We start from the raw sequence: 27,195 nt of genomic DNA on the forward strand, positions 1-27,195 counted from the left end.
TTTCACCGTTGCTCAAAGCAGGTGGCGAGTCTCCTTCGTTACTGAGATTTCTTAACCGTGTTGCGTGTTGTTAATTGGGCACGTCTGTCATTTCAATTCAAATGGACTCAACGCTCATATGTATCGTCACCACAGCAAGTGACAATGCCATTCCAGGTCTTTTTGTCTGTCATGTATAGATCTATTATATGGTGTTTTCCTATCTATCTATATGTTATATAGTGCCTTTCACATCTATCATTCTATATATATGACTAACCTATATATTTTATATGACACTTCCTATTTTTAGGTCTATGCCATATAGTGCCTTTCTTTTCTATATATTTTATGTAACAATTCATATTTTTTATGTGTCTATTGTATAGTGTGTGGTGTCCTGGCCAGGACGCCTTCTTAAAGGAATGACTGAGGGAGGGAGTCTGCACAGGGCATTACCTCCCCTGCCCCACATATTCCCACAGGGCACGCTTGGAGTTTGATGGCTCAGCCCTGTTGGGTTCCTGGGGGGGCCTCTAGGGGGTGCTGCAGGGATTGTGGAGCCCTACTTTAACAGGCTTCCACCTCACCTGGAAGTCTTTCCAGACCATCGGAAGTACTCTGAGGTGCAGCATAAAAGAAGCCTCCTGCGTGGTGGAAGACAAAGCTTGCTGGAGGAGTAGTGGTGGTGGAAGGAGAGACAGAAGAAGAGAGAAGAAGAAAGGGAAGTGCCGAGTGCTTCTGTTGTAATGTGATGTGTGGATTGGTGTTGTGGGAAATGATTTTGGGAAGCGTTTCCCACATCAGTAAAAGTCTGTGTATTGCTGGACTGGTGCCTTGTGCCTGTCTGTGTCACCCCCGGCAGACCACCAGTGCCTTTCCTGTTTATTTTATTTAACACTCTATGGGTCTGTTGGCCAGTTGAACAGATCTTCTCTTATCAAACAAGCGCAGCAGCAGGAATTTTTTCTCAACTGACTTAATTTTAGCCAGACCTGTCCTAATCAGTGCTGGTCTGGTTCTATCAAGCATTTACTGAAGGTATCCACGGTTTCTCCTTAACTATCCGGTATGGCAAAGCATCTGCTCATTCGAAACATAAAGTGCAGCAGAAACAACTAAAGGCCTGAAACTGCAGTACTTTGAGGTCCTGTAGACATCACGGGTCAGGAACGTGCCAGAAATGTAATTTGCACTCACCCAGGTAACTGTCTCCTTCAGTTATTATTATGGAGGAAATGTTAGTGGTCACCAAAGGTAAGAACTACTAGAGCTAGAAACGGTCTCTTCATTAGTGCAGTCACTCTGCGGGAGCGCACAGTCTCAGACTAATCCTCGTTTTCTAAACTCCTCCATCCATCCTCACTAGGCCCCATCATCCAGCCCCGTGTGTCCTCTTATCAGGTGCCAGAGGGTCACCATCCAGGCTCATCAGAAGTAAGTACTTCCACCCCGGAACACCAGAGGGCTCAATCACTGACTCTTTGGTGTCTTTTCCCACCCACGACCCCAAGAACACACTCATTGAGGGCATCTGACCCCGCCCCTTCAGGTCCACGAGCTATAAGTGCAAGGATCTTCCAGAAGGAGGCGTCTCACTTGGGAGATGAGCCACCCACGTCATGGAGCTCCGTCTCTGAGGTTACATTTTGCTTTGGTTTTTTTCTCGTGCCATCGTCCGCTTGTTAATTTGGGTAAACTTATTATTTTGTGGAAACGGGGTTGTCCGGTTGGCACCCCAGCATTTCATCTTGACTCCTGTCTAAACTTTAACTGGCGACACAGTGCTATGTTGGTGATGCACAGCTATGTATCCTTCCAGAGGACCACACAGGCTTAGCTAGAACCTCTACATGTCTCACTGATATTGCAGCCTGGACGGAGGAGCCCCATCTCCAGCTCAGTCTGGCAAAGATGGACCTTCTTGCTATCTTAGCTCGTTCAGCACCCCATCTCTCTTCAGCTTGACTCGTTACTAACGATGACCACCAAGTCGTTATGCAGCCTTGGTGTGGTGATCGACAACCAGCTGTCCTTCAAGTACTATGCTCCGTTGGTCTCGTGATCTTGCAGATTCACTCAATACAATACCTGCATGGTCAGAACACGTCTGATGGAGCACTTGGCACAACACCTGGTCCACACTTTGGTCGTGTCACGTCAGGACCACGGTAGTTCTCTACCGCCAGGTCACTAAGCCACTGCAGAAGATTCAAAATGCAGTGGCACATCTGGTGGCTGAACTAGCTGAGGTGGGCACATTGTCACTCCTGTAGAAGTAAACACGAACTTCAAATCCTTGCTGCCCACCCAATGAGTAGTAGTAATGTGCCAGCACCTCAATATATGCGAGGTCCTGTCGACCACTCGGATCTGTGGGTGAATGGTGCCTGGTGATGCCACCTCTCTGTGTCCAGACTCTTTTATTTGTAGCTCCTAAATGGGGGAAAAAGCTGCCCACCACCATGCGAAATTCTGAGTCCATCAGTGTGCTTCTGAAGTGTTTGAAGACTCCCGTCTGGTGAATTTCTGTCTTATTGATGATGGCTTTCATAGGTTCTTACCTCCAAGGAACTGCAAACTAGTCGGCATAATCATGGTGATTCATTTTGTCCCCTTCTCCTGTCACACTTACTCTCAAACTGGCACCCTAGAATGATACTCTCTCAGTTATGCTAACTTATTTTGTAAGTTGCTTTGGATTCAAGCATCTGCTAAACAGATTCATGGAAAAGTAAATGATATCTTCTTTATGAGGACCTTCTTGATGAATTACTGGTCAGGAGATCAATACTACACTTCCAAACTGCTTTACAGATGTGCATGTTGTGCAATATGTTCGTCACTGCTCCTGTATATAAAGCTGTGATGGCGTCACCTTGTTACGTGTGTGGGGGTAACACCAAGTGAAAGTCCTAGCAAGTGTCACAAGTGGCAATGAAGCTCAAGTTCAGTGCAAGTTCAATTAGAAAAACACGTTCAGTCCGTAAAAAAGTAGGATCACGGCTAGCGGTGCCAACACAGAGAGGGGGCGGCCATGTTTACTCCTATCAATCTACCACCCTTGGACATGGCACCTCGTCATCATCTGTGATCAGGCCAATCAGGGTGGTGTCATCGACAAACTTCAGCAGTTTAACAGATGGGTCGGTGGAGGTGCAGAGACGACAGGAGAGGAGACAGAACACAGTCCCGAGTTTACTCCGACTTTCACAAAGCCCCTAATGCAGTCGTCTCCATACCAAAGATTAACTCTGAAACGAGACGCTGGAGGCATCAGAGGTGACCTACAAAACTGGACCTCAGGTGGGTTAACCCGGTAGGAGACAAAGAGTACAGATAAGGGGAGAATGGTGTGAATCCCTAAGGGGGTCTCTCCTTTGCTCGTTACTTTTTGGTATTACTATAAATGTGATGCCTCTGTTATAGCCCATTTGGACTGGGGTTCCTAAAAGCAGTGTTAATGTTTGCAAAGTCCCATCTGTTGGAATGACAAATGTAATGCTTTTTTTTTTTTTTACTTAAAATGTTTGTGATGCGCCATCTGTTAGAATGACATGGATATAGCAATAGTACAGACATTTATCTTTTAAGCTGGAAATATAAAGTCTGAAACGCCACCTGTTGGAATGACAGAGGCACTCAGACGGACACAGAGATAGACACTTCTCTTGTTAGGCGACCCTGTGCACATAGTCTGGGCCCATCTTCCCTGTTTCGTAGAAAGTCAGAGATGCAGTTTTTGCTTTACCTTCAGCACCTTTCCTGGGTATCTGCAAGTATTTGACCCTCTATGGACAGACACTCCTTCTCTCGGGAACAGTCCCATAAAGCTTGCTTCTAGGACTCATTATCTTTGAGGCGTCCTTCTCACTGCCCATCTGCTTTTATACTTCCTATCCTTGAAGGCGACGCTTAGCGTGGTTCCTATGCCTTTACTCTCCTCATGTGTCTCACACTCACTCTCTCTTTTGATTGCATCACTGAAGCCAAACTGACCGATAAGACCAACATAAAAGTGACCAATCAGACCAAAGTAAAAGCGACCAATCAGACCAAAGTAAAAGCGACCAATCAGACCAAAGTAAAAGCGACCAATCAGACCAAAGCCAAACTGACCAATCACATCAAAGCCAAACTAACCAATCACACTAAAGCTAAAGCAACTAATCACATCAAAACCAATGTGACCAATCACACTAAAGTCAAGCTGAACAATCAGACCAAAGACAAAGCAACCAGTCAGACCAAAGTCAAAGCGACCAATCTCACCAAAGCCAAACTGACCAATCAGAGCAAAGCCAAGCTGAACACTCAGACCAAACCCAATCAAATCACAACCACATCAAAGCTAAAGCAACTAATCACACCAAAACCATTGCGACCAATCACAGTAAAGCCAAGCTGACCAATCAGACCAAAGCCATACTTACCAATAAGACCAACGTCAAAGCAACCAATCACATTAAAGCCAAGCTGACCAATCAGAGCAAACCCAAAGTGACCAATCACATCAAAGCCATACTTACCAATAAGATTGCTCAGAGGCACTGTTCATAATGACACCCAGATCTAAGAGTTTTATTACATAGTAGATACGAGAGATACTTGAGCGAGTATAAACTGAAGACATAAGTGCTCCATACAAATTAATAATAAACCCTGCAACACGACACGTGTAATTCATTTGCAGCATGAGAACGTAGTTGGAAGATGCAGTATGGCCCTTCAAACGCGTCTCCTTTGTCTCTCTGCCTCTCTGTTCCTGTCAGAGTAGCCCAGCTGATCCTTTCCTGGGTTTCTTTCACTTGCCGTTTTTCTTCCCTTTGACAAGCCTGCTGCACCCCTCTGTGTGTCTGTGTGCGGATGATAAAGTGGCGACGGCAAACAGAAGCGCTCTTGTTATTCAGAAAGCGAACAGGAGAAGAAGGAGCTTGCATCCAAAAATCGCCTTCTCCAGGCTGCCCAGGGACTGGTAATTAAGGCAATCAACTCAACAGAAACAAGGCGGCCGGAGAGGCGGCCAGCAAAGGGCTGTAAGCGGAAATATTACGACATACGGCGGGGGTCTGATCCAAACTGGACAGAAGTAGTGCGCTTCAAATGAGCTTTAAGAAATGACACAGTTGCTAGGAATTTCTCTTGGTGGTCCATCCACACCCACAAAAAGGTAAATACGAGGTGTAACAGACAGCCAAGAAGACCCCAGACCTTTCACACTCTGGACCTTTCCACTAGTATACACGATGGACACCAAGGGGTACTGTTTATGAAATTTAAGGGCCGCACATTCCTGACACTGAGGGGCGCCATTTCTGTATCTCAAGGAGGCCCGAAATCTTTCATGCTCTGGATTTTTCCTCCAATGTCCCCGAGGGTGTCATTAATGAAAGTTAAGGGGTCGTGTGCTCCAGACATTGAGGGGCACCATTTATGAAACTCAAGAAGACCTAAGACCTTTTGTGCTCTGGACCTTTTGACTGCTCTGTAAGCACTATGGACTCCAAGGGGTAATGTTTTAGATAGTTTTGAAAGGGGTGCGCTCTCTTGACACCGAGGGGCACCATTCAAGTAACTCAAGAAGACCCGAGATCTTTCGCACTCCAGAGTTTTCCTTGAATGTCCCTGCTATGGACACCAAGGGGCTCCACTTATGAAAGTTAAGGGGGCGCATGCACCCGACACCTAGGGATTCCATTTACATAACTCAAGAATATCGAGGATCTTTCAAGCTGTGGACGTTTTCGGCACACAATTCCTAAACCTCGTATGCACCATGGACATTGGAGGACGCTGTTTATGAAGGTTAAGGGGGTTACGCTACCGTCAGCAGGGACCACCATTTATATAACTCAAGAAGACCCGAGATCTTTCATGCTCCGGAGTTTTCCTTGAATGTCCCTGCTATGGACACCAAGGGGCTCCACTTATGAAAGCCGAGGGGGTGCGTGCTCCCGACACCGAGGGCTGCTGTTTATATAACTCAAGAAGACCCGAGATCTTTCATGGTGTAGACCATTCTGGCACACAATTCCCAAACCCATATATGCTATGGACACTGGAGGGCGCTGTTTATGAAAGTTAAGGGGGTTACGCTACCGTCAGCAGGGACCACCATTTATATAACTCAAGAAGAGCCGGAGTTTTCCTTGAATGTCCCTGCTATGGACACCAAGGGGCTCCACTTATGAAGGTTAAGGGGGCACATGCTCCAAACACATAGGGGTGCTATTTATATAACTCAGGAAGACCGAGGACCTTTCAGGCACACAATTCCCAAACCCCATATGCTCTTTGGACACTGGTGGGCGCCGTTAATGAAAGTTAAGAGGAGTGTGCTACAGCCAACATGGACTATGGACTGTTTTTGAAAGTTAAGGGGGTGCCCACTCCTGACACTTTTTGGCACCATTCATGTGACTCAAGAAGACCAAGGACCTTTCACACTGTGGACCTTTCCGGCACACAATTCCTAAACCCCATAAGCACAATGGACACTGGAGGGTCTTGTTTATGAAAGTTAAGGGGGTTGTGCTGCCGGCAACAAGGACCACCATTTATATAACTCAAGAAGACCCGAGATCTTTCATGGTGTGGAGATTTCCTTGAATGTCCCTGCTATGGACACCAAGGGGCTCCACTTATGAAAGCTGAGGGGGTGCGTGCTCCCGACACCGAGGGCTGCTGTTTATATAACTCAAGAAGACCTGAGATCTTTCATGGTGTAGACCATTCTGGCACACAATTCCCAAACCCATATATGCTATGGACACTGGAGGGCGCTGTTTATGAAAGTTAAGGGGGTTGTGCTACCATCAACAAGGACCACCATTTATGTAACTCAAGAAGACCCGAGATCTTTCATGCTCCAGGCTTTTCCTTAAAAGTCCCCACTGCAGAGGGGCACCATTTATGAAAGTTAAGAGGCATGTGATCCAAACACCAAGGGGTGCCATTTATGAAACTTAAGAAAACCCGGGACCTTTCTCCCAAAGTCCTTGTTATGGATTTCCAATATTGTCATTGTCTTCCATGTCCACACTATGGATGCCAAGGGGCACCATTTTGGTAACACCAAGTAGGCACACACTCCCACCTAGGGTTCCATAGGGGTTGCCACCGTCACTGTTGACTGTAGTAGTGACAAATGTACAGCACAACCCAAAAATATATGAAACAATACAATAGAATTGCACTCCAGCCCACTAATATATCAAGTTGTCATAAAATAAACAGAAACACAACATTATTTGGTATTTCGATGAAGGAGTTTAGAAACTAGCAAAAGACAAGAGACCGAGTTTAACCAGAGTGACTGCAGTGGGAATGAAGCTGTTTAAACATCTGGTTATCTCCGGCCTTTAGTGACCGCTGATGTTTCCTCAACGGTAATAACCGACAAATAAAAAATTAAATAAAAAAATTAAGGCTGTCGAGGTATCAGGTAAGAACATCACAACTCCCTCAGCGTATGTAGACTGACTCATATAGCCAGGGTGGTCCTCCCTGATGGGACCACCTGTCCTACACACTTCAGACCTTTCTCTCTCTTGCCATTGGTCAGTTTTTTTGGGGTATTCAACTCAATCTTTCCTTTTAATGATAAACAGGTGGGCTACACAGGAATCCTGGGCAACCAAAACACCAAATCCTTTTTCTTGGCACATTCTCAAAAATGAAAGGCGCCAAAAGGGGTTCTCCAGAGAGATGGCATTGGGCAGGGAGCAGTGTCAAAGTGAGATGCCCGCAGGTTGGCTCCGTGTAGTGGCACAAATTAACTTCCAATCCTGGGTTTGGCACCTGAGTATATGGAGACACCGGTGAGGTGCCACGGTTTCTTCTCGCCCACTCAAGTCTGCACAGTGAGCGGCAATCAGGTGATGTGGTCTCAATTCAGATGCCAAGCTGGCGGAAGGAGCTGCTCACTTCCATCCGAACTGCTGACTTTCTCAATTTGTGTAAGAAGCGATTGAAAAACCCAACTGTCAAATTTTTAAACCTGCAAATGTTATATTCCTATCCAAATCATTTATAGATATTAACACTGACCCCTGCTGGTCACCACTATTAACATCACCCACCTGGCACCATCACCCTTTGCTTCCTGTGCCTGAGCCAATTCTGCGCCCATCCACAAACAGCACCCTGAACTTCCACTTCTTTTCATTTGATGCCCAGACTCTCACCACCTCATCAAGTGCTTTCTGAAAGAATCGACGATTCAAGCTTTTGAATTAAGTCAGACATTTGTTCAATTAGCAGCAGTAATTGGTTACTAATGAACAAAATGGCTGGAATGAGCACCTGCCCACCCCACCCCTCTTAGCACTCCTGCCATGGGGGAAACCACATTGACTCCCTAAAAGAGCCATCCACATGAAAGATCCTTTTATTCTGACCTGTAAGATTTTCCAAAAAAAAATAACTAAGAATGTAAGGCCAGATTAAGACCACCCCACCAAGGTGGGTGACTTGATGGGTAGAGCTCCTTAGCAACGCAGCATATGCACATTTGGCAGTTTAATGCCCACTAGTAATGGTGACACAAATATTCAGCTTGATCATTTCATTGAGGGTTGTTTGTACACAGCATTTTAGTGATGGTGGGGGTGGTGGGGGCGTAGGGGTCTCCTTGTCGTGATTTCAGTGCACGGACACTCAATTGTTTCATCAATCATGTTTGTCCTTGTGGCGATTTCAGCATTTGGACACTCTCTCGTTTCATCAATCGGAGGGGAGGAGGATGATTGGTTGAGAGGGCCCACTGCTGTCACGGACCCCTGAGCGCACACCCAGAACACCCTGGTGGTAAACCCATCCCTGCATGGATGGATAGTAAGAGATTTAGTGAAATACCAGTGACTTCATGATTTTTAAATGACTCATCTTGCAGCATTTAATGACACTGAGTTTGCATGTTCTTGAGCTGTCAGTATCCTGCCTACTACACTTATAAGATGTCTGCACATCAGGAAAGCAAACAGAGAGAGAATCCTACACAAAATGAAGCGGTTCCTTGACAAGTAGGAGGGCCCACATAACAAACATGTACACCGTTTCCCCGTATTGGGAGACTCTGGGAAAGGGTGGGCTTAGGAAAACCCAGTTAAATACCACACTGGCCCAATGTAGGGGCTGCTACATGGGGCCCCTTTTAAAAAGCCCCCAAACTGGCAAGAGAGTCTAACTGCAGTCAGGACAGTTTTAGGCCTAGGAAAGTTTCTGAGGGGGCAGCACGGTAGCGCAGTGGGTAGCACTGCTGCCTCGCAGTTAGGAGACCCGGGTTCGCTTCCCAGGTTCTCCCTGTGCCTGTGTGGGTTTCCTCCCACAGTCCAAAGACATGCAGGTTAGGTGCATTGGCGATCCTAAATTGTGCCTGGTGTGTGTGTGTGTGTGTGCCCTTTGGTGGGCTGGCACCCTGCCTGGGGTTTGTTTCCTGCCTTGCGCCCTGTGTTGGCTGGGATTGGCTCCATCAGACACCGTGACCCTGTAGTTAGGATATAGCGGGTTTGATAATGGATGGAAGTTTCTGAGGCCCGTAAGGTCACGCCCCTGTTAGCGGCACCTCTTTTGACTCCACCCACTTTCCACGCCTCCAACCCCGTGTCAGCGGTACACTTTTGTACACTAATGATGGTAAACTGAACGTGTGAGCCAAAAAATATTTTTTATAAATAAAAAAAGCTTCACCAGGATAAACGGTCGTGCTAAGGTAATAAAGGTCTATTCGTACTTACAGTGAGGTCGCGAGCCATCCGCAATGGGCAGGCAAAGTCGCTCGGCTAACAGAGAAGGTCTGAGCTGGGCGACTCAAGCGACTACTTTACACCTCTTTGTGCCTCTGAGGGCGAGTGCGTCATTCCTCTAGAGCATAAACTCCGCCACAATTAATGCATCGCTAATATTAAAATGTTGTACACCAGTGATAATACAGTACTAATGATATGACACAGAGAGGACCACAAGGACGGCACTCTAAAGAGCTCCTAAACGTCCGGCGCGTAGTTTTGCATATTTTGACGGTTTACACAAATTCTATGATTGAGTTGATTCAAAGTCTATAAGAATATGCGGTGTTAATGGCAGCTGAGTGCAGCATATCATTTATTTTTCTTCTTCGGTATTTCCCATTTTTATATGGGGTCAGCCTTCTGATTACCAGTGTAGATCCTTAGCCAAAGAGCCGCTACTCCATTGTGTGCAGCATATAACTAACGTATTAACAAGCGCAGTCTAATGAATGAGACATGGCAAACGCAGATATAAAATGAATACTATAAAATACAAAATGTTAAGATGTTTTTGTTCAATTTGGCTCTAATATATGACACCAAAACACAGTGGCGTAGCTAGGAGGGGCGGCACATTATACGCCATAAGGCTCAGTACAATTCGTGTGTAAGCGGCAACTACCACTCATGAAGTCAAATTCTCTGATTTTTTTATCCACAAATGCTTCAAAAATTATTTTCAGACTGTCCTTCTGTGACAGCATCAGACACAGCAGTTGAAATTTATGAGACAATAACAAAAATACACATAAACATTACACCGATAATAATTTCTAGGAAGATCTTCTTCTTTCAGCTGCTCCCGTTAGGGGTTGAATAACAACTAATTTATCATTTCGTTTCGGTAACAATCTGAATGCGTTCTCGCTCTGCGCAGAAAACATCCCCACCTATCACTTGTACACCACACTGGTTTTGGTTTTCGCAGCGTAATTATATTAAACTAATAATCAGAATAGGGCTTATCAGTGCGTCTATACTATATTCTTGTCTAGTTGATGCTTATAAATAAGTATATGTGAAAAACTATTGCTGTTTCTCTATATATGAATAAATCTATGCAAAATGTTTCTTAATTTTTCTCTATACGTCATTTTAATTTCCTGTTTAAATAGGTTAACATATTCAGCGGCAAATTGAAGCCCCGCCCCGCCCCGAGCGGCACGAACTCGAGCTACGCCACCGCCAAAACACCTGCTTCGGGTGCAGAACTGAGAGACCTCGATAGTTTAGAAGTTTAATAAATGCTGAATACACATTTAAGTGCAGGACCTTAAGGGTATTGACATCGTCATGAGGGGCGTCAGTTCACCAGCGAAACAGGGGAGGGGTTCGTCAATTTATGAACCTCATAGTGTCTGAAGTGCTCGGATCTTCTCCAAAACGGGTTAATCTCTGGCGGCACCAGTTAAGTAAATGTGTGGCCATGTGATGGTCTGGTAACGCTGGGCTAATGTCATCACTACTCCTAAAGATTCCTGCTGTTTAGTGTTGTCACATTGAAAGTCACGCAGCAAATCAGTACAGTCGGTGGGCTTTAGATTTTGATGGTAGAAGAATAAATAACACTGTGAATGACTTTTAAAAGGATTATTTATATATTGGCTGAAATGCTTTCGTGTTCAGGGTTGAGACATCAATAGACGCAAAAGCCCTTTGTGTTTTGTAAGAATGAACAGTTTGAAGGCACATTATTGTTGCAGGGTTTTTTTGTATTCCTTTTCTTATTGTAAATCTTTATAATTACCATATTATACTATTTTCTAAGCCTGAGTTTTGGTTTGGGGGGCTTTGGGTTGGGAGTGGAAGTATGGAGCCCAGTCCAGGAGCCCCTCTGTGTGTTCACCTGGTGATAGGCTGGCACCCAGTCTAGGGGTTGCTCCTTCATGGCACCCACTGCTTAGTGGGAGAGGCTCCAGGAATGATCCTCTTGACAGGAGGCCAGTCCAACTCAGGGGTCTTCATAATTATGCATAATTGGTACAAAGTAAATAAATAAACAACTAAAAAAAAACAAATTCAAGGAAAGGACTTGTAAGAGGGTGGCACAGTCCTGGCACTACTGTCCAATAATAAGGAGACCAGGGGGTTATTTCCCAGGTGCTCCCTGTATGGAGTCTGCATGGTCTTTCCATGTCCGTGTGGGTTTCCTCCCACAGTCTAAAGACATGCAGGTTTGGTGACCCGTGTATGTATGTTCATCCTATGATGACATGGCGCCCTGCCCAGGGTTTGTTTCCACCTTGTGCCCTACATTGACTGGAATAGGCTCCACCCCTCCGTGACCCTGGTCTGGACTGAGCGGGTTAAAAAATGGCATGAGAGAGATTTCTGTTTTGGCCTTTATTCTAAATGGTGCAAAGCTGGCCCATCTGTGTGTTCACCTGGTGATGGGCTGGCACCCAGTCCAGGGGTTACTCCTCCTGATGCCCTGCAACCCCACCCTATGAAAGGGTAAAACGAAAAGATTGACCAATAAAGTATGGATGTTTTTCAGATTAATGTCAAAATATTGGCTCTCTGTCTGTTTACCCACATTGTGTTGAGGCCAATGCTGCCCCGATGTGGAAGTCCCAATCAGACCGTTGTTGGGTGCTCACATACATAACTCCTAACAATGAAGGTTCCAAAGTTGTTCTTCAGAGGGATGCCAACTGAAAGTTCCAGAAATTGCCTTTTTATTTAGATCTGCAACAGGTTTCATATCTAACCATCAATAGATGAGAACAGATTTATGAAATACCGGTGGGTTCCTGATTTGAAAAGAATTACTGCTGATCAACATCTGCAAAGTTCAGGTTTTCCTGCTCTGTCACGTATTCTATGGGCTGTCACCTTGGCAGGGATGGATGACTGGCTTACTGGCTAGGAGGGCCTTATAATGAACAGAGAACACTGGTGGATGGGAGTCCTTGCCAGGATGATTGGTGTCCCCTTGCCTAGTCGGAAAAATATAAAGAAATGGCAGGGGGTGATTACCTTCCTGGGTTGAGTGGTGAAGTTGTGCCTGGGGTTGGAGATCTGAGATGCCCCCTATAGGCCACACTTGCTAGGTAGCCTGTTATTTGCCTTAATACAAGAATAAGGATCTTTACATATGTCTGTATATCTGTGTGTCTGCCTGGTTGCTTTGTCTCTGTTATTCAATATTTAATAAGGGATCAGTGAAACCAGAGTTCCTTTTTGTGATGCACCATCTGTTGGAATGAAAAATGCAGTGCATTTAATTAAAACAAATGTTTATGATGCACCATCTGTTGGAATGCATTTGTTTCTGCTATATGCCATCTGGTATGGGATTTGTTAAAGAAATGCTAAAGTTTGTGATGCATCATCTGTTGGAATTAAAAATGCAATGTGTTTTATAACTACATGTATTAAAAGAAAAAATCCAATAGATGGTGCTCTGCAAACGTCATTGCCAAAGATCTCCAACAGAGAGTAACTGCTGGATGGATAGAAATCAGCTTATCCACCTTTATAAAATGACAAGTGTTTGTTTGTATGTCCGTCCAGTTGCGATGTCTCTGTTATATGACATTTGGTATGGTATTTGTAAAAGCAGTGCTAATGTTTGTGATGCACCACTTGTTGCAATGAAAAAGGCAACACATTTTATTATGTATATGCTTTACCAAATACATTCACCTATTTGGTGCACTGCAAACATCATTGCTGAACTTCTCCAATAGAGATTAACTGCTGGATGGACGCAAATACACTTAGTAAATTCCACCTTAACAGAAGGACAAGTGTCTGTGAGTGTGTATCTGTATGTCCATCCAGTTGCTATATCTGTTATATGCCATTTGGTATGGGATTTGTAAAAGAAATGCTAAAGTTTCTGATGCACCATCTGTTGGAATGCAAAATGCAATGCATTTTATTACTGCATGTCATTTCAATTTCCACCCTGTTTTATCTAGACCAGGGTCGTGGGGAGGGCTGGAGCCTATCATAGCAAGCATAGGGAGCAAGGTAGGAACAATCCCTAGACTGGGTACCAGCCCATCTCAGGATCATTTTATTACATGAATTACATATTATATTCCAATAGATGGTGCACACTGCAAAAGTTAATGCACAATACATCCAACAGAGAGTAACTTCCAGATGGACAGAGATCCGCTTTTCCACCCTAGTAAAAGGACACATGTGTCTGCGTGTCAGTTACATTGCTAGGTCTCTGTTATATGCCTTTTGGGTATGAATTGGTAAAAGCAGTGCTAATGTTTGTGAGGCGCCATCTGTTGGAATGATAAATGTATGACCACCTGCTAAATACATTTCAACAGGTGGCGCAATGTTAACACCAAATATGTTGAGGTCTACTTGACTATTTAGATTTCAACCTGTCTTAGACGAGTAGCACAGCTAGTACATTAAGGATTTCTGCTTTGCCCAGTGCTTAAAGTGGAACCAAATTACGGAAGGTATGTTGATGGTGATAAAATAACATTTGATCAATTAGCCCCATAGGGTTGTCCCATATAACTTCCAGCTCTGCGATACAGTAACATGCAATTGAAGATCATTGTGGCATGAAACTTTGAATGCAGCTGGTACTGTGTGCCAGTACACACCAGTTACACAAAGAAGCACTGCTAGTAGTAGTAGTAGTAGAAATAAGAAGAGGTGCTGGGCGAGTTCCAGCTCATGTTAAGCACTGGTTTTGTCTGCATATTCAATGCCACAAGAGTAATTTCATAAAAAGAACCCAGTAGCGGATGTACAGTAAGTATGAGTAACATGGGGGGCACAGGGTACGTAAACCAAAACAATAATACGCTCTAGACACTGAGGGGGACTGGCAGGGGCTATCTGCGTTTATGACAGCAAAGCAACACGTGCTTTGTAAATTCTATGGTAGGTACACATGGAGGGGCACTGGATATGTTGCTGAAGGTGATTGCACTCTCGACATCAAGGTGGGCCAGAAGAGACCAGATGTCCCCCCTTCCTCAGTCTAGGGTGTAGCACAGAACTCTGGGCCTGATGCATTAAGCAGTCTTTGTGGGCCCCTTACCCTTGAAAACAAAATTTTCAGTCCAGACTTCAAGGGGCCGAAAAAATAGACCCTGGGTAATTATTACCCTTTTCATTGCACTATGACGCCCATCTCCCCAGTTGTTTAATAGTACAGACTTCCGCCTATGGACACCGTCTAGCCACTCACTTGTGTCGTGTCAATCAAAGGTTCTAGGAAGAGCCAAACACCCCAGTAAAATACCATTGGAGAACCAGTATGTTTGCCCGCCCTGGGCCTACACTGGCCTAATGTCTAGTTTGTTTGCTGGGCAGTAAAGTGCCATTAAAGAACCAAGGAATGAATACTCTAAACATTTGGCACCCGGCCTGAATTCTAAAGTTTTTACACAGACTCTGTGAACCTCAGAATGTTTGCCAACCCCTGTGTGCCCAGTACAGGGAGCTCTTCCTCGCCATGCCCCTCATAATTGTTTAATGACATCGGTGCACGCAGTCTCCTCCTTCTCCTCCTCCTCCCCCGTTCTCTCTCTCTCTCGTTTTATTTTGTTACATACAGAAGAAAGCAGACGCCGCCCCCCCCCCACTCCCTGCCGGACCGGTGGGCTGCACACACTCGCGGTACAACACCTGCCCCGGTTGGGGTGCGAATTGAATGTTACATGCCTACTTTGTGTTTTTTTTTTTTTTCCTCTCTCCCATCCGGTGCGAGATATGGGATGCCAGATCATCCATCCATCCCCATTCCCCCCAGTCCCCAGTTGCCTGCCCACATCGATAACCCCCGGCATCTCCTCGCCCCTACCTGAGCAGTTGGTCCCTTTCCCTTTGCCGGTCTGGCAGTCGCTGGTTTGAAGATTGGATGCTCGAATCCCAGGCAACGAAGAGAAGGCGAGCAGGCAAACAAGAGAAAAGTAATAGAGAGCCAAAGGTCCGATCCACCTAGCGGGGCGCCAGCTTCCCACCATGATGACGATGAGGACGGTGCGAAGACAGAAAGCCGGAGCAGGCCGAGAGCATCAACGGCAGGCAGGCAGGCAGGCAAGCAAGCCAGCCAGCAGGCAGGCGAGGCGCTCCTCCCCGGTGCGTGCGCTCCCGTCGGTGCCTTTTGTTCAGTCGCCGAAAAACATCAAGAGGAAAGAAAAGGAGCGAGGAGAGTGCGATCGCCTACAAAGCCAACGATGCCGGTACAGAGGCGAAGAGGGGCGCATGGACGGGGGTGGGGAGGAGGGGGGTCGTATCTCTCTCTCTGGTGTGTCTCGATCGGCTCGGCTTAGCAAAGCGCCTTTTCTCCGAGGACTTCTAGCGGCTCCTCCGCGACGCTGACGGGGCTCTCACTGCAGGCTGAGGCTGCAGCAGCACCGACATCACCACCTCCACGGCTGGCAATTCCGATTCCCGGCGGCACACCTTGGCCACTTTCTATTCTTTTTTTTTTCTTTATTTCTTTTTTTACACCTTCGAGTCACCCCCTCTTCGTATTATTCCCGTTTAAAATCCTTCTTCTCTTGGAACCGATGCGCTCGTGAATTCCCTTTAAAGACTTCCCGCATCTACTTCCTTATTTCAGAAGAAAAACAAAAATCCCAAGATATAAAGAAATCCATTCCGGTGAATTGAATTTGGGGGTAGCAAAAGAAAAAAAAAGAAGAACAAGAACGAGAGATGGAGAAAGAAATAAAAAAAGAGAAAGGGAATCCAGCAATGTGCGTCCAATACAACAGCAGCAACAGCAACAGCGGCGGCACTAGCAGCAACAACAAAGAGAGAAAGGGGTCACGTGACGGTAGACCCCCTCCCTGCCCCCTTAACGAAGGGGAGGGGGTAGGGGTGGACTTGGGGGGACCAGAAGAAGGGCCGAGATCAGAATGCGATACAGAGGAGTGTTTCATCCTTGCTGGGGCACGATCGCTGCCGGTCGCCTGCTGGATATTCTGAGAGATCGGGGTGTGGTGGGAGTGAAGAGGGGGGCGTACCACGCATGGCAGTCTCTTTATTTGTTTTTATTTTTTTTATTTTTTTTTTGTGATTAAGTAAAAAAATCAGAAACAATGCGCAGTTTGGTGCCTCATTAGCCGCGTACCCCGCTCTTATTCCTCTACGCTTCAGTGTCCTTATGTCGCACGCATGGTGAAGCGATTTAAATGGGGTGACCAGAATTTCCGGGGTGTTGCTGGGTTATAATAACTTTTTTTTTTTCTTCAGCTACAAGAAAGCATATGGATCCAGCCGAGGTCCTGAATGTGATGCTGAGAGCCTGTCCGCCCCGATAACGACGCCCGAGGACTGCCCATCCTGACACTCGCTAATCTGAGTATCCATCCTCCAGAAGAGAGACCGTGTCACCCTTCTCAATACCTGGCGATTTATTTTGGTGGATTACAATGGTGAACAGGACGACCGGATTAATTAATGTGATTGAATTGTCGGACTTGTTTTCCTCCTGCCGGAATCCCGTTTATTTAAAGGGACCTCCTGAAAACCACAGGGCTGCGCGCTTCGCTTTCTGAACGTCTCAAGAGCGGGATAAAGGAAATGAAAGGAAAACTTTGAATCGCTTTCATTACAAAAGAAAAAAAATAATTAAATAAAAAATAAAAATGAAACACACACGGAGAGAATACCGAACTGTGAGATGGTACACACGCGCACGATCGGCGTTTTATGTATTTATTTTCCTCCCTGGGCGGATCGGATATGGAATTAATTGGAATTGTTAACGCTTGACTTGATGTGTCAAGGAAAAGATCGGGAATTCTGCATAATTAACGCAGGCTGAAACAGAAACCACTGAATGTGACCTTTGCAGGGCTGTGTTACACATACGGAAAGTGCCCATAGCATATTAATAATCATCATCACAATAATGTATGATGCATGAGCATTTTAGTTTTTAGCAGGGTGGCACAGCAGCCTAGCTCCATTTTGAATACCCAAGACATTTGACAAAGGCGAGGAGACCATTTATAAAAATATCTGAAACTTAAAAAACGATAGCAGACCATTGACCCACCTTAATAAAAGAGAAAGTGTCTGTGGGTCTGTGCTCATGTGTGTCCAATGTGATCGCTATGTCTCTGTCAAACCAACAGGTGGTGCTTCACAAACATCCACTTTTAATAATAAAATGATAAGTGTTTGCGTGTCTATCTGTGTGCCCTTCCAACTGCTGTATATGTCTCTGTCATTCCAACAGATGGTTCTTCACAAACATCCTCCATAATAAAAGGATACCCGTCTGTGTGTCACTCTGGTTGCTATGTCTTTGTTACTCCAACAAATGGTGCTTTCCAAACAGCCACGTTAATGAAAATGGAAAGTGTGTCCGTCCGGTTTCTATGTCTCTGTCATTCCAACAGATGGTGCTTTAGAAACTGCCATATTAATTAAAGGGTAAGTGTCTGATTGTCTTCTCTGTGTGTCACTCTGGCTGCTATGTCTTTGTTACTCCAACAAATGGTGCTTTACAAACATCCACCTCAATAAAAGAATATGTGTCTGTTTGTCCACCCAGTTGCTGCGTGTTTGCTTTCCAACAGATGGTGCTTCACAAGCATCCACTTTAATAAAAGGTTAAGTGTCTGTGTGTCTGTCTGTGTTTTTGTCTGGTTGCTATATGTCTGTTATTGCAATAGATGGTGTTTCACAAACATCTACCTTAATAAAAGGGTGAGTGTCGTAAAAATAACACTGCTTTATGAATCCCATACCAAATGGTATATAAGAGACAAATAGCACTTTTCATTCCAACAGAACCCACATCACAAATATTTGTAGTAATACATTTTCTTGCTACAAAGTTTGTGATTTGCCATCTGTTGGAAGGAAAAAAGCAATTCATTTTTTACCACATGCACTAAAAGCACATCCCAATTGATGTTTTACTGCAATAATTAACACTGAAGTCTATATTGATTGATTATTTAGATTTCAACCCATCTTAGATGGGTAGCACAGCTGATCTAAAGTAACAAATTGCAGTGCATTTGTCATTCCAACATCCATCCATACATCCATTATCCAACCTGCTATATCCTAACTACAGAGTCACAGGGGTCTGCTGGAGCCAATCCCAGCCAACACAGGGCACAAGGCAGGAAACAAACCCTGGGCAGGGCACCAGCCCACCGCAGGTCATTCTAACAAATGGTACATAATATAAATAATGCTGCTTTTATGAATTCCATACCAAATGCCCTATGAAAAAGACATCACATTTTTAGATTTCAACACACGGCACATTTGTAGTAATACAGTTTCTTGCTACAAATGTTTGTGATGTGCCATCTGTTGGAATGACAAGTGCAATTCATTTACCATATGCATTAAAATACATCCTAATAGATATTGCACTGCAAAAATTAATGCTGAGGTCTAAGTTGATTATTTAGATTTTAACCCATCTAAGATGGGTAGCATAACTGGTGTGAAATAATAAACTGTGTTACATTTGTCATTCCAACAAATGGTGCATTTTAAACATTAAAACTGTTTTTATGAATCTCATACCAAATGGCTAATAATAGTGAAAAATGTATTGTAGTTGTCATTCCAACAGAGGGTGCATCACAAACATTAACACTGTTTGAAGAATGCCATACCAAATGACCCATAACAGTGGCATCTGCATGTATTTATCATTCCAACAGATGATGTATCACAAATATTTGCAGTAATACATTTTATTATCTGCATTACAAAATGCATTCCATTGCAAACATTAAATGAGAGGAGACCATTCAGTTTGTTTAGCTAATAGCTATGCTGTCTCAATGTATCATTCAGATACGACTTAAAAGTCTTCAAAATTCCCAAAAAAGTTGATCCAGCAGAATTCCGTCAACTTAATGAATTCATTACTCAAGGACATCTATGGAAATTGAGGGGAAGTGCATTTAGGACTGAAGCTACAAAGCTGTTCTTTATGTAAAAGATTTGTGGAAGTCTAAGATAAACTACTCAGACACGCAGTAAAAATAGGAACCTTGACAATCTTTAAAGGATATGGTTTCTAATTTGTCAAGTCAAGGTTATTTGTTCACATACATGTAAGCATTTTTATAAATTAAGTTATATAAAAAGACGTAGACTGTTCCGGTATTTTATAATGGAAACTATGGGGTGTGGGGAGCAAACTCATGGGTCCAGTCTCGTCAATTGAGTCTATATCACTATATAACAGATAGATAGATAGAATGAAAGGCACTATATAATAGATAGATAGATAGATAGATAGATAGATAGATAGATAGATAGATAGATAGATAGATAGAATGAAAGGCACTATATGATAGATAGATAGATAGATAGATAGATAGATAGAATGAAAGGCACTATATGATAGATAGATAGATAGATAGATAGATAGATAGATAGATAGATAGATAGATAGATAGATAGAATGAAAGGCACTATATGATAGATAGATAGATAGATAGATAGATAGATAGATAGATAGATAGATAGATAGATAGATAGATAGATAGATAGATAGATAGATATGAAAGGCACTATATAATAGATAGATAGATAGATAGATAGATAGATACTTTGTCCCCAAGGAGAAATTATATTAATTAATTCATGAATTAATGACAAAGACCAAAAGTAGAAATATCTTGCCAAAGAATAGCTAAGTGGACACACAAGTTAAAAAAAAAAATACAAAACAGGATTAACGATTCTTAAAAGCCAATAACAGAAACTATGTTAATTACCGCTCAAAGGGCAATAAATAAATAAAAATTCACAAAGATCAAATATGCCCAGAGATCCTTCTAAGTTATGAAATCGTAAGGGTCTGGTAGTACAAAAGGGAAATTCCAAGAATAACATAACCAAAGTAACATTTTAATAAATAATCACAAACTCTGAGAAGGAAGAATAAGCATATAGAGTAGCCTATGTCCGAGCCCCGGCGCGGAGCCTCCTGTTGTGATTCATGTGATTCCTGAGGGATATTTAGGCATGTTATTTATTTATTTATTTATTTATGTTTTAAACCCAAGCGCAGAGACACGTGGTTCAAAACAAAAGCGCCAGCGAGTCCGTCACTGGGGTGTGCGTGTGTGGACCCTCGTGGTTCATTCCAACGACATGCATGCTGGTTTAAAAATATTGCTTTCCATAATTTATCACTTTGCATAAGGTTTTCAAACCGGCCTAATCCAGTTCAGTGTTGTGGGAAACTGAAGCTTAACGTTGACAGCACATGGGCACAGGGAGCAGCTATGTATGTGGTGCCAGTCCATTACTTGTCCCCCCAGCATAACACAACACGACACGACGCCACTGACAAACACATCCATCCATCCATCCATTTTCTAACCCGCTGAATCCGAATACAGGGTCACGGGGGTCTGCTGGAGCCAATCCCAGCCAACACAGGGCACAAGGCAGGAACCAATCCTGGGCAGGGTGCCAACCCACCACAGGACACACACAAACACACCCACACACCAAGCACACACTAGGCCAATTTAGAATCACCAATCCACCTAACCTGCATGTCTTTGGATTGTGGGAGGAAACCGGAGCGCCCGGAGGAAACCCACGCAGACACGGGAGAACATGCAAACTCCACGCAGGGAGGACCCGGGAAGCGAACCTGGGTCTCCTAACTGCGAGGCAGCAGCGCTACCACTGCGCCACCGTGCCGCCCTCTGACAAACACATTATATTAGTAAACTGATGTGTGATGGGGTTAATAATTTAACTTGGAAACAACGTGCCGGCATTGGCTGCGATAACTAAAAATGAATCGCTCAGTTTGAATGAAACTTCTTAATGGAGCAAATAAATAAATAAAATTGCAATAGACGGGGAAATAAAAGAATCGAACCACCAGATGCCTAAAAGGACCCACCCTTTGCAGTGCCCGGCCGCCTGTAAAAGTTCCAGCTGATTCCCATTTTTTTTGAGCTCTTAGAGTAGCGTCCCCCTCTGTATGGTTGCTAGGTAACCCATGCCCTACTCCAACACTGCGCCGTTCACGTTGCTGTCCCACCACTGCAGCTTTACGGCTAATAGCAGCTGTTTCCGCGGGTCAGGAGCCGAAGCCCTAAGCGAAGTTCCGGTCAGGGAGCGTCACGGCAACACGGATGAAGGCTCCGACACCGCGGTCCCTTGTCGAGTGTGACTGTCTGGAAACATTCCGATTTGATTTTGGACGCATTTTTTACTTGGCCGCACGCTCCAAGTTCAAGAGCTTTCATTACTTTTTAACGGCTTTTGAAAGTTGAGGCTTACCGCCGTGAAGCTCTGGAGTGTTTGTAAATGCATCAGTGCTAATTACAGTTATAAATTAAATGACACCCTTACTATAAGTACGTTATGATAATAATTTGCAGTTCATTTGCATAAATATATTCAAAATGTCCCAAAAGCTGCCACGAAGGTACAGTAGACGGATTAGCGCTGTTGCGTTGAAGCGCCCGGAATGTGAGTTTAGTTGCCATCGTGGGCAGGGTCCGTGTGGGGTCTTCTTGCCGGTTTTCTCCTGCCCGTAACCTTTGTTATTGTCATTTCGGGATGTGCTGCGCCGATCTGTCCTTTTTTATGGCATGGATTCAAATCTGAGGGGATCTCAAGTGAGCCAAGTTACACAGAAAGAAGCCGAGCTCAGAATCAGCGCTGCACCGATCGGCAGATGATTGACAGCTCGTAACTAAGTGTGTCAGCCAATCAGAGTGAGGACAGCAACCACTGTCAACTGTTTGGGTGGGCTTCGCAGCAGACTGCTGGCTTACCAGAAATCCAAAGTTTACCCCCCGAACAACGTGAGATGCTGCAAGCACCTGGATATGTCATGCCTGGGATAAAAGCCTGCACTGCCCTGAGCTGGCACGGGTGACAACCACTGGAGGAAGCTGGCTGTGCCAGGGTAAATGCCAGGGGGTTCTTTTAGATGCTAATAAAGGGGGGATGCTTGATGTCCCCAGGGAGGAAGACTCAGGTACTCGTAGCCTTGGGTGTCATCTCCTTCATCTATGGGGGGCAATGACAGAAAATGGGAGAGGACGATCTATTAAAGTGTGGGAGTGAGCAGCCCCTGGCATCCTGCTGTTTAAAGTGAATTTGAGCCGTTGAATTGTGTCGATGGACTCTGCATTGTTTTGTTGCAGAAACAGGTTGGGACTTTTCAGAGTTAACGTGTGTAGAAAGTTCATGAATGATATGAAAAATAGATTAAATAATATAAGACCCTTAATAATAATCTTTTTTTTTTTTTCCTGATTATGGAGGTACGCAAATTAATTCCAGTTAATTATTGAAAATTAAATGCACGCTAAATATTTAATGTGTTACCACGAATCAAATAGATGAATCATAATGTACTTCATTGTAAATTACTGTAAAGACCAGGGGTCTCATTTGTAACACTTTGTGTGGATTCCAGGATGAAAATATGCATATGGCAAAAAAAAAATTAAAAATTAGATTATAATTAAAAATTATAAAACCCGGCATGCGCAAATTTCCTGTTCATCTTGTACAAAGTAAATCACTTGAATGCCACACAGAAAGCCAAGCCCTGAAACAACCATTTACGGATTATGCTAATGAGCCTCATACATATGCAATCACAATGGTGGAGACTTCATTGGCTGGCACAGCAGCCTCCAACCTGATGCATCCTGGCACTGCCACCTGCATTATAGCACAGAAGTCCTATTCTCGGCTCTGCCTTCCATCTGTGCTCAGGGGGTTTGGGGGAAAGGCATAGGGTGCTAGCGTCTGAACAGGCAGCCACTGTCACACCTAATGACGTGACGGCTGCTGCAGTGACTAGTAGAGGGTTCAGGGTTACCAGCCATCACATGCGGCACCCTCAGCAAGCTGCCTGATCAACGCTGCTTTGCCACAAAGAAATCAATCACAGCTTCGTCCAGGCCACCGAGCCACAATGTTTGTCAGTCTCGTCTTGGCATCACAGATGACTTTGCATTCATGGAGTGTCACTGCTCACGGTTATCAAAAGCAGCGTCAGTCTCACAAGGTGCCCTTATTGCAATGAGTGCCCTCAAGTGTTGTGAATATGACAATGTGATCGGAGGACGGCTGAAGACTCACGACTTCAGTTTAGCACACCCTGACTAGAGCTGCTGATTAGCTGTACACACTGCATCTCTGTTGTTCGTCATTAGCACTAAAACATAAGTGACATGACAGTTAGAATTTGTTACTAACCCTCACCTATTCTGTTTCCCTTCTCAGTACTCAAATGTGGCACTTGGTGCCACGGCCCACCTGCCAAGTTGTTTTGCCTGCCTAAGGTAAAGTCATCCCTGATGGAGGATCGCAGAAATCGTGGGGTAGAGGGGTCCTGTCATCTGATTGGCTGGCCCAGCACTGGCCAAATGGGGGAGGCAGCCTAATGGCTGAGGTCTCCAGGACTATAAACAAATCCAAATCGTATTATGGGATATCATCTACTGTTAGATTCTGCTCTATACTTGTAGTACTAGGGTGTTGTACCATGTTAGCCATTATGAATGTAGAGAAAAGCCAAGGAAAATGACCCCTTTTATTGGCTAACTAAAAAGATTATAATATGCAAGCTTTCCAGGCAACTCAGGCCTCTTCTTCAGGCGAGATGTGATACAGAAACTGGAGTTCTCTGTGTTTATTGACACACATTAGGACAAGAAATAACATTGGTAAATCTTTAAATGAAAAATCTTAAATGCAAAAAATGAATAGATTCCTTCGGGCTAAGAATAATTTAACAAGAGAGAGAAGAACAATGTATGGTCAAGATCTTTGGATAAGATAACTGTCCAACAAAGTCCTTTGAAGTTTGTGATGAGTTTTTCAAGACAATTTGGGTCAATCAGGTGATCTGTGCCAGTCTGAGAGATGCAAACAGTCCTCATACCTGGCCATAAGACCCATGTCTCTATTCAAGCCATGTTGTAATGTATTACATTTTAACATGAGTTTAACTTCGCCTTCTTTTCTCTCTTGCTGTGTTCTGAAGTTGCCCATAAGCCCGGTGACTTTAAAGTCCCTCTCACAGTGTCCATGGAACTTGTAAAATTTGTATTTTTATAGTGTACTAGCAGGAGTACCCGGTGTTGAATTCATTCATTTGAAGATGTAAAATGTATTTAATTCATTCATCCATCCATCCACACATTCATGCACCAATCAGTTCATTCATTCATTCAAGCACATATATCTATTTTTTATTTATTTATTAATTTACTACTTGATCTATTGCACTACTAGAATATCCATTCATTCACCAATGCTAGCACTGTGACATGTATCTTGCTCACTCATTGAACCAGTCATTCATTTAGTCATACATCTATTGGGATGATGCATTCATATGTTCATTTAAATATTTATTATGACAGCAGAACATTTCCATCATTCATTTATAGATCTTGAAAATATGTATTCCTCATTCTTTCATTCATTTATTTGTTCTTTTTGTGTACTTGAACATTTGTTTTCAATTCATTCATTCAAGGATGTAAAAATGTATGTAATTCATTCATTCATTCATTCATTCATTCAAGCACATATATCTTGCTTATTAATGTATTTATTAATTTACTACTTGATCTATTGCACTACTAGGATAGTCATTTATTCACCCAGGCTAACACTACAACATGTATCGTGCTCATTGATTGAATCATTCATTCATTTAGTCATAAATCTATTGGGATTATGTATTCATACATTCATTTAAAGATTTCAATTGTTCATTTACATATCATGAATATATTTATTCCTCATTATTTCATTAATTTATTTGTTCTTTTTGGGTACTTGAACATTGGTTTTCAATTCATTCATTCATTCATTCATTCTAGTGTATGCAGACTGTTTTGCTCATTAATTAATGCATTCATTCATTCATTGATTTATTAGGGTGCTAGAGCAATTCATTCATTCATTTGTTCATTCATTCAGTCATTTGTTCATTCATTGTGACATTGCCTTAATATATTATTTTAAAGATTTATTTGGGCACCATAATATTTAATTCATTCACTTGTAGATCAAGATCATGTATATACCTCATTTATTCATTCATTTGATTTGGGTACCAAAGCATTTGTTTTCCATTCATTCATTCATTCATTCTAGTACCTACAAAGCATCTTGCTCATTAAATAATGCATTCATTCCACCATAAACTTTCTTTCTTTCTTTCTTTCTTTCTTTCTTTCTTTCTTTCTTTCTTTCTTTCTTTCTTTCAGTATTAGGCCCAAGACAAAAGTCATGCCATGTCCAGTAAAGTGGAAGGACGTGAGAGGACCCGCACATGGCTCACCAATCAAACTGATGAGCTGTACCCGCTGTACCCACTCAAGTAATTCTGTGACAAGTGTCCCAGATGGCAGCTCAGGCTCAGCACAACAAAAGGCCGAGTTCAAGAATAGCAAAAGGAGAACTTGAAACACGGAGTCTTCAACTTTCTTCTATAATATCATTGATTTAGCTGAACTGGGAATGAGCTCATGGAAACGCTGAAATGATCCAAGAAGCTGCAGCTCAACTGATAAAAAGGTGTCAGCAAAAAAAAATAATTCCCTGCTGTTTTATTTCTTACTGTAATGAGGGAGCCGTCAGCTGGCGGATAGGACAGAATTGAGAACAAAAATTGGTTGCATGGAAGAAGGAACGTCAAGTTTAACAATGAAACTCATACACTGCATAATGGATCAGTTGGGAAAGGCTGGCATTCACGTCAAGTAGTGACAAGGTGACAGGCTGGGAGAGGTGAAGGTCTGTCAGACCAGTGTGACCTTTACCTTGACATTCGGCAGCATGATGGAGCTTTAACAAAAGCCAATAATTTGATAATCATTTTCCCAAGATCAGTATCGTGCTGATGACAGGTATAGGACTTATGAATATCTGGTGTCTCGTTATCATGTTGTCCTTCAAGTTCCCCAAGCCCTGCTCCTCATCAACACAAAACAGAGGATAACTGTGAATTGCCAGGCAGTGAAGTCCAATGCCAGCGGGTACAAAAATCAGGCATGGACTCACCTGTAACTGCTCTGTACACATCAGGCTTCACCAGGTAACAGAAATAAGTGAAGGCACAGGACACAGACGAGACAATACAAGCTGAGAAAGGAGTGAAAGGCACTATATAAATGGAGGGTGGACTAAGATTTCTGTAGTATCTGTACAGGATGAGAGTGGATGTGCCTCAAAAAGTCAAAAACGAGCAGCACAAACATGACAGTGAGACAGACTGCCCCCTTCTGGCCAACATTAGGGGTGGATGTCCAGCAGAAGAGAAGATCACTTCTGACATCAGTGAAGGGAAACAAAACATGAAGTAAAAAAAAAATGTCAAAGGCACTGTTTGTTATAACAGAAAGGAGCTAGAATTTAAACATTAGATAGATAGATAGATAGATAGATAGATAGATAGATAGATAGATAGATAGATAGATAGATAGATAGA

At 43.5% G+C, this 27,195-nt stretch overlaps 1 protein-coding gene across 1 annotated transcript in view; it reads right to left on the reverse strand.

Annotated features, from left to right (window-relative positions):
- The window catches only part of tmeff1a (transmembrane protein with EGF-like and two follistatin-like domains 1a), a 234,534-nt gene extending 217,612 nt beyond the window's left edge, over positions 1-16,922 (reverse strand). The window contains exon 1 of the mRNA XM_039753991.1: positions 15,562-16,922. Coding sequence (XP_039609925.1) covers positions 15,562-15,724 — 163 coding nt within the window. The 5' untranslated portion in view covers positions 15,725-16,922. The remainder of the gene's footprint in view (positions 1-15,561) is intronic.
- Positions 16,923-27,195: the final 10,273 nt, after the last annotated feature.

Source organism: Polypterus senegalus, chromosome 5 (genome assembly GCF_016835505.1).
Source record: "Polypterus senegalus isolate Bchr_013 chromosome 5, ASM1683550v1, whole genome shotgun sequence".
Lineage (NCBI taxonomy): Eukaryota > Metazoa > Chordata > Cladistia > Polypteriformes > Polypteridae > Polypterus > Polypterus senegalus.